Here is a 13,856-nt window from a genome sequence, read left to right as displayed (position 1 = left end):
ATTCTTCATAAGTTTTGCTTTCGGTTTCGATTTTAGCTGATGGCATTCATATAATCTATTTTTTTTTAAATAATTTTATCAAGAATTCTTCATAAGTTTTGGTTTCGGTTTCGATTTTAGCTGATGGCATTCATATAATCTATTTTTTTTTAAATAATTTTATCAAGAATTCTTCATAAGTTTTGGTTTCGGTTTCGATTTTAGCTGATGGCATTCATATAATCTATATTTTTTTAAATAATTTTATCAAGAATTCCTCATAAGTTTTGCTTTCGGTTTCGATTTTAGCTGATGGCATTCATATAATCTATTTTTTTTAAAATAATTTTATCAAGAATTCTTCATAAGTTTTGGTTTCGGTTTCGATTTTAGCTGATGGCATTCATATAATCTATTTTGTTTTTAAATAATTTTATCAAGAATTCTTCATAAGTTTTGCTTTCGGTTTCGATTTTAGCTGATGGCATTCATATAATCTATTTTTTTTTAAATAATTTTATCAAGAATTCTTCATAAGTTTTGGTTTCGGTTTCGATTTTAGCTGATGGCATTCATATAATCTATTTTTTTTAAAATAATTTTATCAAGAATTCTTCATAAGTTTTGGTTTCGGTTTCGATTTTAGCTGATGGCATTCATATAATCTATTTTTTTTAAAATAATTTTATCAAGAATTCCTCATAAGTTTTGCTTTCGGTTTCGATTTTAGCTGATGGCATTCATATAATCTATTTTTTTTTAAATAATTTTATCAAGAATTCTTCATAAGTTTTGGTTTCGGTTTCGATTTTAGCTGATGGCATTCATATAATCTATTTTTTTAAAAATAATTTTATCAAGAATTCCTCATAAGTTTTGCTTTCGGTTTCGATTTTAGCTGATGGCATTCATATAATCTATTTTTTTTTAAATAATTTTATCAAGAATTCCTCATAAGTTTTGCTTTCGGTTTCGATTTTAGCTGATGGCATTCATATAATCTATTTTTTTTTAAATAATTTTATCAAGAATTCTTCATAAGTTTTGGTTTCGGTTTCGATTTTAGCTGATGGCATTCATATAATCTATTTTTTTTTAAATAATTTTATCAAGAATTCTTCATAAGTTTTGGTTTCGGTTTCGCTTTTAGCTGATGGCATTCATATAATCTATTTTTTTTTAAATAATTTTATCAAGAATTCTTCATAAGTTTTGGTTTCGGTTTCGATTTTAGCTGATGGCATTCATATAATCTATTTTTTTTTTAATAATTTTATCAAGAATTCCTCATAAGTTTTGCTTTCGGTTTCGATTTTAGCTGATGGCATTCATATAATCTATTTTTTTTTAAATAATTTTATCAAGAATTCTTCATAAGTTTTGGTTTCGGTTTCGATTTTAGCTGATGGCATTCATATAATCTATTTTTTTTAAAATAATTTTATCAAGAATTCCTCATAAGTTTTGCTTTCGGTTTCGATTTTAGCTGATGGCATTCATATAATCTATTTTTTTAAAAATAATTTTATCAAGAATTCCTCATAAGTTTTGCTTTCGGTTTCGATTTTAGCTGATGGCATTCATATAATCTATTTTTTTTTAAATAATTTTATCAAGAATTCTTCATAAGTTTTGGTTTCGGTTTCGATTTTAGCTGATGGCATTCATATAATCTATTTTTTTTTAAATAATTTTATCAAGAATTCTTCATAAGTTTTGGTTTCGGTTTCGATTTTAGCTGATGGCATTCATATAATCTATTTTTTTTTAAATAATTTTATCAAGAATTCCTCATAAGTTTTGCTTTCGGTTTCGATTTTAGCTGATGGCATTCATATAATCTATTTTTTTTTAAATAATTTTATCAAGAATTCCTCATAAGTTTTGCTTTCGGTTTCGATTTTAGCTGATGGCATTCATATAATCTATTTTTTTTTTAATAATTTTATCAAGAATTCCTCATAAGTTTTGCTTTCGGTTTCGATTTTAGCTGATGGCATTCATATAATCTATTTTTTTTAAATAATTTTATCAAGAATTCTTCATAAGTTTTGGTTTCGGTTTCGATTTTAGCTGATGGCATTAATATAATCTATTTTTTTTAAAATAATTTTATCAAGAATTCCTCATAAGTTTTGCTTTCGGTTTCGATTTTAGCTGATGGCATTCATATAATCTATTTTTTTTTTAATAATTTTATCAAGAATTCTTCATAAGTTTTGCTTTCGGTTTCGATTTTAGCTGATGGCATTCATATAATCTATTTTTTTTTAAATAATTTTATCAAGAATTCTTCATAAGTTTTGGTTTCGGTTTCGATTTTAGCTGATGGCATTCATATAATCTATTTTTTTTTAAATAATTTTATCAAGAATTCTTCATAAGTTTTGGTTTCGGTTTCGATTTTAGCTGATGGCATTCATATAATCATTTTTTTATTAAATAATTTTATCAAGAATTCTTCAAAAGTTTATGTTTCGGTTTCGATTTTAGCTGATGGCATTCATATAATCTATTTTTTTTTAAATAATTTTATCAAGAATTCTTCATAAGTTTTGGTTTCGGTTTCGATTTTAGCTGATGGCATTCATATAATCTATTTTTTTTTAAATAATTTTATCAAGAATTCCTCATAAGTTTTGCTTTCGGTTTCGATTTTAGCTGATGGCATTCATATAATCTATTTTTTTTTTAAATAATTTTATCAAGAATTCTTCATAAGTTTTGGTTTCGGTTTCGATTTTAGCTGATGGCATTCATATAATCTATTTTTTTTTAAATAATTTTATCAAGAATTCTTCATAAGTTTTGCTTTCGGTTTCGATTTTAGCTGATGGCATTCATATAATCTATTTTTTTTTAAATAATTTTATCAAGAATTCTTCATAAGTTTTGGTTTCGGTTTCGATTTTAGCTGATGGCATTCATATAATCTATTTTTTTTTAAATAATTTTATCAAGAATTCTTCATAAGTTTTGGTTTCGGTTTCGATTTTAGCTGATGGCATTCATATAATCTATTTTTTTTTAAATAATTTTATCAAGAATTCCTCATAAGTTTTGCTTTCGGTTTCGATTTTAGCTGATGGCATTCATATAATCTATTTTTTTTTAAATAATTTTATCAAGAATTCTTCATAAGTTTTGCTTTCGGTTTCGATTTTAGCTGATGGCATTCATATAATCTATTTTTTTTTAAATAATTTTATCAAGAATTCTTCATAAGTTTTGGTTTCGGTTTAGATTTTAGCTGATGGCATTCATATAATCTATTTTTTTTTAAATAATTTTATCAAGAATTCTTCATAAGTTTTGGTTTCGGTTTCGATTTTAGCTGATGGCATTCATATAATCTATTTTTTTTTAAATAATTTTATCAAGAATTCTTCATAAGTTTTGGTTTCGGTTTCGATTTTAGCTGATGGCATTCATATAATCTATTTTTTTTTAAATAATTTTATCAAGAATTCTTCATAAGTTTTGGTTTCGGTTTCGATTTTAGCTGATGGCATTCATATAATCTATTTTTTTTTAAATAATTTTATCAAGAATTCCTCATAAGTTTTGCTTTCGGTTTCGATTTTAGCTGATGGCATTCTTATAATCTTTTTTTTTTTAAATAATTTTATCAAGAATTCTTCATAAGTTTTGGTTTCGGTTTCGATTTTAGCTGATGGCATTCATATAATCTATTTTGTTTTTAAATAATTTTATCAAGAATTCTTCATAAGTTTTGGTTTCGGTTTCGATTTTAGCTGATGGCATTCATATAATCTATTTTTTTTTAAATAATTTTATCAAGAATTCTTCATAAGTTTTGGTTTCGGTTTCGATTTTAGCTGATGGCATTCATATAATCTATTTTTTTTAAAATAATTTTATCAAGAATTCTTCATAAGTTTTGGTTTCGGTTTCGATTTTAGCTGATGGCATTCATATAATCTATTTTTTTTTAAATAATTTTATCAAGAATTCCTCATAAGTTTTGCTTTCGGTTTCGATTTTAGCTGATGGCATTCATATAATCTATTTTTTTTTAAATAATTTTATCAAGAATTCTTCATAAGTTTTGGTTTCGGTTTCGATTTTAGCTGATGGCATTCATATAATCTATTTTTTTTTAAATAATTTTATCAAGAATTCTTCATAAGTTTTGGTTTCGGTTTCGATTTTAGCTGATGGCATTCATATAATCTATTTTTTTTTAAATAATTTTATCAAGAATTCCTCATAAGTTTTGCTTTCGGTTTCGATTTTAGCTGATGGCATTCATATAATCTATTTTTTTTTAAATAATTTTATCAAGAATTCCTCATAAGTTTTGCTTTCGGTTTCGATTTTAGCTGATGGCATTCATATAATCTATTTTTTTTTTAATAATTTTATCAAGAATTCCTCATAAGTTTTGCTTTCGGTTTCGATTTTAGCTGATGGCATTCATATAATCTATTTTTTTTAAATAATTTTATCAAGAATTCTTCATAAGTTTTGGTTTCGGTTTCGATTTTAGCTGATGGCATTCATATAATCTATTTTTTTTAAAATAATTTTATCAAGAATTCCTCATAAGTTTTGCTTTCGGTTTCGATTTTAGCTGATGGCATTCATATAATCTATTTTTTTTTTAATAATTTTATCAAGAATTCTTCATAAGTTTTGCTTTCGGTTTCGATTTTAGCTGATGGCATTCATATAATCTATTTTTTTTTAAATAATTTTATCAAGAATTCTTCATAAGTTTTGGTTTCGGTTTCGATTTTAGCTGATGGCATTCATATAATCTATTTTTTTTTAAATAATTTTATCAAGAATTCTTCATAAGTTTTGGTTTCGGTTTCGATTTTAGCTGATGGCATTCATATAATCATTTTTTTATTAAATAATTTTATCAAGAATTCTTCATAAGTTTATGTTTCGGTTTCGATTTTAGCTGATGGCATTCATATAATCTATTTTTTTTTAAATAATTTTATCAAGAATTCTTCATAAGTTTTGGTTTCGGTTTCGATTTTAGCTGATGGCATTCATATAATCTATTTTTTTTTAAATAATTTTATCAAGAATTCCTCATAAGTTTTGCTTTCGGTTTCGATTTTAGCTGATGGCATTCATATAATCTATTTTTTTTTAAATAATTTTATCAAGAATTCTTCATAAGTTTTGGTTTCGGTTTCGATTTTAGCTGATGGCATTCATATAATCTATTTTTTTTTAAATAATTTTATCAAGAATTCTTCATAAGTTTTGCTTTCGGTTTCGATTTTAGCTGATGGCATTCATATAATCTATTTTTTTTTAAATAATTTTATCAAGAATTCTTCATAAGTTTTGGTTTCGGTTTCGATTTTAGCTGATGGCATTCATATAATCTATTTTTTTTTAAATAATTTTATCAAGAATTCTTCATAAGTTTTGGTTTCGGTTTCGATTTTAGCTGATGGCATTCATATAATCTATTTTTTTTTAAATAATTTTATCAAGAATTCCTCATAAGTTTTGCTTTCGGTTTCGATTTTAGCTGATGGCATTCATATAATCTATTTTTTTTTAAATAATTTTATCAAGAATTCTTCATAAGTTTTGCTTTCGGTTTCGATTTTAGCTGATGGCATTCATATAATCTATTTTTTTTTAAATAATTTTATCAAGAATTCTTCATAAGTTTTGGTTTCGGTTTAGATTTTAGCTGATGGCATTCATATAATCTATTTTTTTTTAAATAATTTTATCAAGAATTCTTCATAAGTTTTGGTTTCGGTTTCGATTTTAGCTGATGGCATTCATATAATCTATTTTTTTTTAAATAATTTTATCAAGAATTCTTCATAAGTTTTGGTTTCGGTTTCGATTTTAGCTGATGGCATTCATATAATCTATTTTTTTTTAAATAATTTTATCAAGAATTCTTCATAAGTTTTGGTTTCGGTTTCGATTTTAGCTGATGGCATTCATATAATCTATTTTTTTTTAAATAATTTTATCAAGAATTCCTCATAAGTTTTGCTTTCGGTTTCGATTTTAGCTGATGGCATTCTTATAATCTTTTTTTTTTTAAATAATTTTATCAAGAATTCTTCATAAGTTTTGGTTTCGGTTTCGATTTTAGCTGATGGCATTCATATAATCTATTTTGTTTTTAAATAATTTTATCAAGAATTCTTCATAAGTTTTGGTTTCGGTTTCGATTTTAGCTGATGGCATTCATATAATCTATTTTTTTTTAAATAATTTTATCAAGAATTCTTCATAAGTTTTGGTTTCGGTTTCGATTTTAGCTGATGGCATTCATATAATCTATTTTTTTTAAAATAATTTTATCAAGAATTCTTCATAAGTTTTGGTTTCGGTTTCGATTTTAGCTGATGGCATTCATATAATCTATTTTTTTTTAAATAATTTTATCAAGAATTCTTCATAAGTTTTGCTTTCGGTTTCGATTTTAGCTGATGGCATTCATATAATCTATTTTTTTTTAAATAATTTTATCAAGAATTCCTCATAAGTTTTGGTTTCGGTTTCGATTTTAGCTGATGGCATTCATATAATCTATTTTTTTTTAAATAATTTTATCAAGAATTCCTCATAAGTTTTGCTTTCGGTTTCGATTTTAGCTGATGGCATTCATATAATCTATTTTTTTTTAAATAATTTTATCAAGAATTCCTCATAAGTTTTGCTTTCGGTTTCGATTTTAGCTGATGGCATTCATATAATCTATTTTTTTTTTAATAATTTTATCAAGAATTCCTCATAAGTTTTGCTTTCGGTTTCGATTTTAGCTGATGGCATTCATATAATCTATTTTTTTTAAATAATTTTATCAAGAATTCTTCATAAGTTTTGGTTTCGGTTTCGATTTTAGCTGATGGCATTCATATAATCTATTTTTTTTTAAATAATTTTATCAAGAATTCCTCATAAGTTTTGCTTTCGGTTTCGATTTTAGCTGATGGCATTCATATAATCTATTTTTTTTTAATAATTTTATCAAGAATTCCTCATAAGTTTTGCTTTCGGTTTCGATTTTAGCTGATGGCATTCATATAATCTATTTTTTTTTAAAATAATTTTATCAAGAATTCTTCATAAGTTTTGGTTTCGGTTTCGATTTTAGCTGATGGCATTCATATAATCTATTTTTTTTTAAATAATTTTATCAAGAATTCTTCATATGTTTTGGTTTCGGTTTCGATTTTAGCTGATGGCATTCATATAATCTATTTTTTTTTAAATAATTTTATCAAGAATTCTTCATAAGTTTTGCTTTCGGTTTCGATTTTAGCTGATGGCATTCATATAATCTATTTTTTTTAAAATAATTTTATCAAGAATTCCTCATAAGTTTTGCTTTCGGTTTCGATTTTAGCTGATGGCATTCATATAATCTTTTTTTTTTTTAAATAATTTTATCAAGAATTCCTCATAAGTTTTGCTTTCGGTTTCGATTTTAGCTGATGGCATTCATATAATCTATTTTTTTTTAAATAATTTTATCAAGAATTCCTCATAAGTTTTGCTTTCGGTTTCGATTTTAGCTGATGGCATTCATATAATCTATTTTTTTAAAATAATTTTATCAAGAATTCTTCATAAGTTTTGGTTTCGGTTTCGATTTTAGCTGATGGCATTCATATAATCTATTTTTTTTTAAATAATTTTATCAAGAATTCTTCATAAGTTTTGGTTTCGGTTTCGATTTTAGCTGATGGCATTCATATAATCTATTTTTTTTTAAATAATTTTATCAAGAATTCCTCATAAGTTTTGCTTTCGGTTTCGATTTTAGCTGATGGCATTCATATAATCTATTTTTTTTTTAATAATTTTATCAAGAATTCCTCATAAGTTTTGCTTTCGGTTTCGATTTTAGCTGATGGCATTCATATAATCTATTTTTTTTAAAATAATTTTATCAAGAATTCTTCATAAGTTTTAGTTTCGGTTTCGATTTTAGCTGATGGCATTCATATAATCTATTTTTTTTTAAATAATTTTATCAAGAATTCTTCATAAGTTTTGGTTTCCGTTTCGATTTTAGCTGATGGCATTCATATAATCTATGTTTTTTTAAATAATTTTATCAAGAATTCCTCATAAGTTTTGGTTTCGGTTTCGATTTTAGCTGATGGCATTCATATAATCTATTTTTTTTTAAATAATTTTATCAAGAATTCTTCATAAGTTTTGGTTTCGGTTTCGATTTTAGCTGATGGCATTCATATAATCTATTTTTTTAAAAATAATTTTATCAAGAATTCTTCATAAGTTTTGGTTTCGGTTTCGATTTTAGCTGATGGCATTCATATAATCTATTTTTTTTTTAATAATTTTATCAAGAATTCCTCATAAGTTTTGCTTTCGGTTTCGATTTTTGCTGATGGCATTCATATAATCTATTTTTTTTTAAATAATTTTATCAAGAATTCTTCATAAGTTTTGGTTTCGGTTTCGATTTTAGCTGATGGCATTCATATAATCTATTTTTTTTTAAATAATTTTATCAAGAATTCTTCATAAGTTTTGGTTTCGGTTTCGATTTTAGCTGATGGCATTCATATAATCTATTTTTTTTTAAATAATTTTATCAAGAATTCCTCATAAGTTTTGGTTTCGGTTTCGATTTTAGCTGATGGCATTCATATAATCTATTTTTTTTTAATAATTTTATCAAGAATTCCTCATAAGTTTTGCTTTCGGTTTCGATTTTAGCTGATGGCATTCATATAATCTATTTTTTTTTAAATAATTTTATCAAGAATTCTTCATAAGTTTTGGTTTCGGTTTCGATTTTAGCTGATGGCATTCATATAATCTATTTTTTTTAAAATAATTTTATCAAGAATTCCTCATAAGTTTTGCTTTCGGTTTCGATTTTAGCTGATGGCATTCATATAATCTATTTTTTTTTAAATAATTTTATCAAGAATTCTTCATAAGTTTTGGTTTCGGTTTCGATTTTAGCTGATGGCATTCATATAATCTATTTTTTTTTAAATAATTTTATCAAGAATTCTTCATAAGTTTTGGTTTCGGTTTCGATTTTAGCTGATGGCATTCATATAATCTATTTTTTTTTTAATAATTTTATCAAGAATTCCTCATAAGTTTTGGTTTCGGTTTCGATTTTAGCTGATGGCATTCATATAATCTATTTTTTTTTTAATAATTTTATCAAGAATTCCTCATAAGTTTTGCTTTCGGTTTCGATTTTAGCTGATGGCATTCATATAATCTATTTTTTTTTAAATAATTTTATCAAGAATTCTTCATAAGTTTTGGTTTCGGTTTCGATTTTAGCTGATGGCATTCATATAATCTATTTTTTTTTAAATAATTTTATCAAGAATTCTTCATAAGTTTTGCTTTCGGTTTCGATTTTAGCTGATGGCTCTCATATAATCTATTTTTTTTTTAATAATTTTATCAAGAATTCTTCATAAGTTTTGCTTTCGGTTTCGATTTTAGCTGATGGCATTCATATAATCTATTTTTTTTTTAATAATTTTATCAAGAATTCCTCATAAGTTTTGCTTTCGGTTTCGATTTTAGCTGATGGCATTCATATAATCTATTTTTTTTTAAATAATTTTATCAAGAATTCTTCATAAGTTTTGGTTTCGGTTTCGATTTTAGCTGATGGTACCTTACTAATCTATTTTTTTTTAAATAATTTTATCCAGAATTCTTCATAAGTTTTGGTTTCGGTTTCGATTTTAGCTGATGGTACCTTAGTAATCTATTTTTTTTTAAATAATTTTATCAAGAATTCTTCATAAGTTTTGGTTTCGGTTTCGATTTTAGCTGATGGTACCTTACTAATCTATTTTTTTAAAAAATAATTTTATCAAGAATTCTTCATAAGTTTTGGTTTCGGTTTCGATTTTAGCTGATGGTACCTTACTAATCTATTTTTTTTTTAAATAATTTTATCCAGAATTCTTCATAAGTTTTGGTTTCGGTTTCGATTTTAGCTGATGGTACCTTAGTAATCTATTTTTTTTAAAATAATTTTATCAAGAATTCTTCATAAGTTTTGGTTTCGGTTTCGATTTTAGCTGATGGTACCTTACTAATCTATTTTTTTTTTAAATAATTTTATCCAGAATTCTTCATAAGTTTTGGTTTCGGTTTCGATTTTAGCTGATGGTACCTTACTAATCTATTTTTTTTAAATAATTTTATCAAGAATTCTTCATAAGTTTTGGTTTCGGTTTCGATTTTAGCTGATGGTACCTTACTAATCTATTTTTTTAAAAAATAATTTTATCAAGAATTCTTCATAAGTTTTGGTTTCGGTTTCGATTTTAGCTGATGGTACCTTACTAATCTATTTTTTTAAAAAATAATTTTATCCAGAATTCTTCATAAGTTTTGGTTTCGGTTTCGATTTTAGCTGATGGTACCTTAGTAATCTATTTTTTTTTAAATAATTTTATCAAGAATTCTTCATGAGTTTTTGTTTCAGTTTCGATTATAGATGAAGGAATTAGTGTTATATATATATATATATATATATATATATATATATATATATATATATATATATATATATATATAATCAAGTTAACACGCATATGAAGTGATTAAAAATTAAAAATAAATTAATGTAAAACGACCTTTTCAACTTTGAGTCATTTTGGACCCCTTAAAACTATTTTAACCGGCTAAAAATCCATAAAAGAACGATCCCTAAAAAATACAATCATTTTAGGCTCGTGGCGCCGTTCTGCAACTTTTAGTTTCGGAAGAGATAGATTTGAAAATATGGAGACAAACAGACAGACAGGTAGACAGACAAAATGCCTTTTATATATTCGATAATAAGCAATAAGGAATTGACTCTATAATAATAAAAAAAAATCTGTATGAATTAAAATATAATATTTATGCGTAGTTTACAACCGGGTAACGCCGGGCGGCTTGCTAGTATATATATCTACATTGTATTATTTATAATTATTTGTTCCCCTATTGTGTTGAATTCTATATTAGGCCTACTTAGTTGGAGAACAATAGTCCGAATATCTCTATTCATACGGACCCCTCCGTATGCATCATAATGGTAAAGGCATTGACGGGTATGGCTCTCCATATTTCTCTCTCTCTCTCTCTCTATATATATATATATATATATATATATATATATATATCTTTCTCTCTCTCTCTCTCTCTCTCTATCTCTTTCTCTCTTTCTCTCTCACACGCTATGCATTCATGAATTCATTGTTGCTCATCATTCAGACTGTCAACCTATGCATAATTTTTTTTATTCATTTATAGAACATGTAACAGTCAATCTGTATGATTGCCATGTTATTCTATATTATGACCCTGCAGCTGGATTTCCATTGTTTCTATGAAACTGCAAGTATCGATGGACGATCAAACTAATGTACAATATTATGGAAATATTTTATATTTCAATAGAATAAGACTGTTTGGAGATAAATACTTGAAACAGTGAACAAATTTGGAATTTTCCGATAAGCTAAATAGTTCAAAAAACAATAAAATATTTACAGAGTTACAATAAAATATTTATAGAGTTACAATAATAAAGTCACTTGGAATTTAGTTCAACAAAACAATATGTAAAGTGCGTAACAAACAAAGAAATAGGTTTTGATATATACACGTAAACACGAGTCAGTTGGAAAGTAAGTTTATCAAAAATTGATCGACATTTTTACGTTCAATGGGAGCATATCGGGCAATATAGCAAGATGTAGACACCAAAAGAGAAACGTTGGCAAACTCGGAGGGAAGCATGGCTACGTCAAAATAAAGTTGCATGTAAAATATAACCTGTTATTTGGTGTTTCCTTCTTATTTTGTTCTACGACGCCGATCTATACAATTACCATATTGTCTTCTCTTTCATAGACTGGGTTGAGTTATGCATGTTCGAGCGGGATGCATTCAATCGTGGAGATGTTAGCTGACGTCCCCGAAGTGGACGTTAATCTTCCAGACAAAGAAGGAAACACACCTTTGATATTTGCCTCCCAAGCAGGTAAGAAATATTAGCAGATAAACCTTTTTTCTTTTACAATTTTTGGATACGTATAAGCATCCGTATGAGATGCTGTGTCAATCCATCGATCTGTTTTAATATCCTTTTCTTTTAGATTGTAACTTAACTTCTTTATCCATTGCGTCACTTGTCATGACGGATAAAACGAGAACAATCACACCTGCTCCCTTAAATTAGATAAAATGTTCCTTCCGTTTCAAACTCTGTATAGATTTTCGAATTCGCCATACAGATTCCCGAGTTCGACATAAAGATTCCCGATTCCAACAAGTTGCACCTGTACCCCTGTAACGTGGCTGATACACTCGAACCGTGTCGTTACATTTCAACCACTCGGACCCACACGTTGTGTGGTACCGTCGCAAAGGAATTAACAAAAGAGAGGAATAAAAATCCGACCCGTCATTTTTTTTAAGAGCAATTGAAAAGCGTTTATTCACGGTTCTTCCAACAATAGCGTTTTTTATTATGTATAAGTGAATATATATATATATATATATATATATATGTGTGTGTGTGTGTGTGTGTGTGTGTGTGTGTGTGTGTGTTTTCGTACACCCATTTGTTTTTACAAAATCTGCCTGTGCTTTTTAAACGACTCTTTCCCCGCCACCTGACGTCGGCCATAGCCAGCGTTTTCTCGCCTTCGGATTCACTCATCCATCTTCCCCGGCCGCAATTTGCTTCTCCCTTTTTTTGATCGACCACGTGCTGTCCATTTTTCTTTTTTTTCTTCTTTTGCTCCTCTTCTTCTTCTTCTTCCTGTGCACACTTGACTAATTTGAATACGTGCTTTAACGGCTGCTGCTGATAATATTTTCGCGAGTAATCAAACCTACGGTTGCTGTTGATTTTCTCACAGGCGAGATGATGTCATTTTGTTTTGGGGTTGTTTTTGCTACACTCCATTTCATATTTGTTCTTTTTAGACTCTTCTATGAATTTGCTATTTTTCTTGGCAAGAGTCACCCTATTGTATGCTCGGCCATTAACATCAAAGTAAAAAGTAAACCGTAAGCCAAACGTTTTGGTTTCGATTCTCGGTGGTGGCACATTGGTCATTTTTTTTTTTTTTAACTTTTTAAACCATTACTATATATTTGGCCCAATATAATATAATAATAAATACGAAATTTGCATTAATCACAATATCATATTTAAGCGCATTTTACGACCGGATCTGCTAGTATATATATATATATATATATATATATATATATATATATATATATATATATATATATATATATATATATACGAGCAAATAGTTAATAAAACATGTTAAAAAAACACTTTGAAATGAGTTAAAACATATATAATTTGAAAAGGAAACACTAGATAAGTGGATAGTCCTTAATCCGCAGAGTTTCGAAGAATTACTTTCCTTCTCATCAGAGGGTAGGAATTAGCAAAATGCAGGATCGGATTTTGCATGCAAAAGTATTTGATGAAACAACAAGTAAGTCAAAGATCTTACTTGAAAACAAAAAAAGTGAAGCAGAGGGAATATGGTGAAGAAAAAGGTGATTACACATGAATGGATAGTCTTTTACCATCTTGGATCATTTTGGTAAATTTAATTGTAATTTTTATTTTATATATATATGTGTGTGTGTGTGTGTGTGTGTGTGTGTGTGTGTGTGTGTGTGTGTGTGTGTGTGTGTGTGTGTGTGTGTTTAAATGTCTAATATTCACACAAGGCTTAACTTCTGCGTCAGAGGGAGAAATCAGGACATGGTTACTAACAAAGACGACGCAGCATTAATCTACAAAATTTAACAGAAGAATGCCAAAGAATTCTAAATTTGAGAATAGGCAGCAAAAAAAAAATCGAAGAACGTGA

At 26.6% G+C, this 13,856-nt stretch overlaps 1 protein-coding gene across 3 annotated transcripts in view; it reads left to right on the top strand.

The window, feature by feature from the left end:
* LOC145268690 (uncharacterized) overlaps positions 1-13,856 on the top strand; it is a 307,214-nt gene that overhangs the window by 278,562 nt on the left and 14,796 nt on the right. For all 3 annotated transcript variants that reach the window (XM_080124205.1, XM_080124202.1, XM_080124204.1), the window contains one exon: positions 11,863-11,992. In XM_080124205.1, the coding sequence (XP_079980331.1) occupies positions 11,863-11,992 (130 nt within the window). The remainder of the gene's footprint in view (positions 1-11,862; positions 11,993-13,856) is intronic.

This window comes from Euprymna scolopes, chromosome 44 (genome assembly GCF_053919585.1).
Source record: "Euprymna scolopes isolate OS-2025 chromosome 44, ASM5391958v1, whole genome shotgun sequence".
In the NCBI taxonomy this organism is placed as follows: domain Eukaryota; kingdom Metazoa; phylum Mollusca; class Cephalopoda; order Sepiida; family Sepiolidae; genus Euprymna; species Euprymna scolopes.
This window is presented reverse-complemented; position numbering and strand designations above follow the sequence as displayed.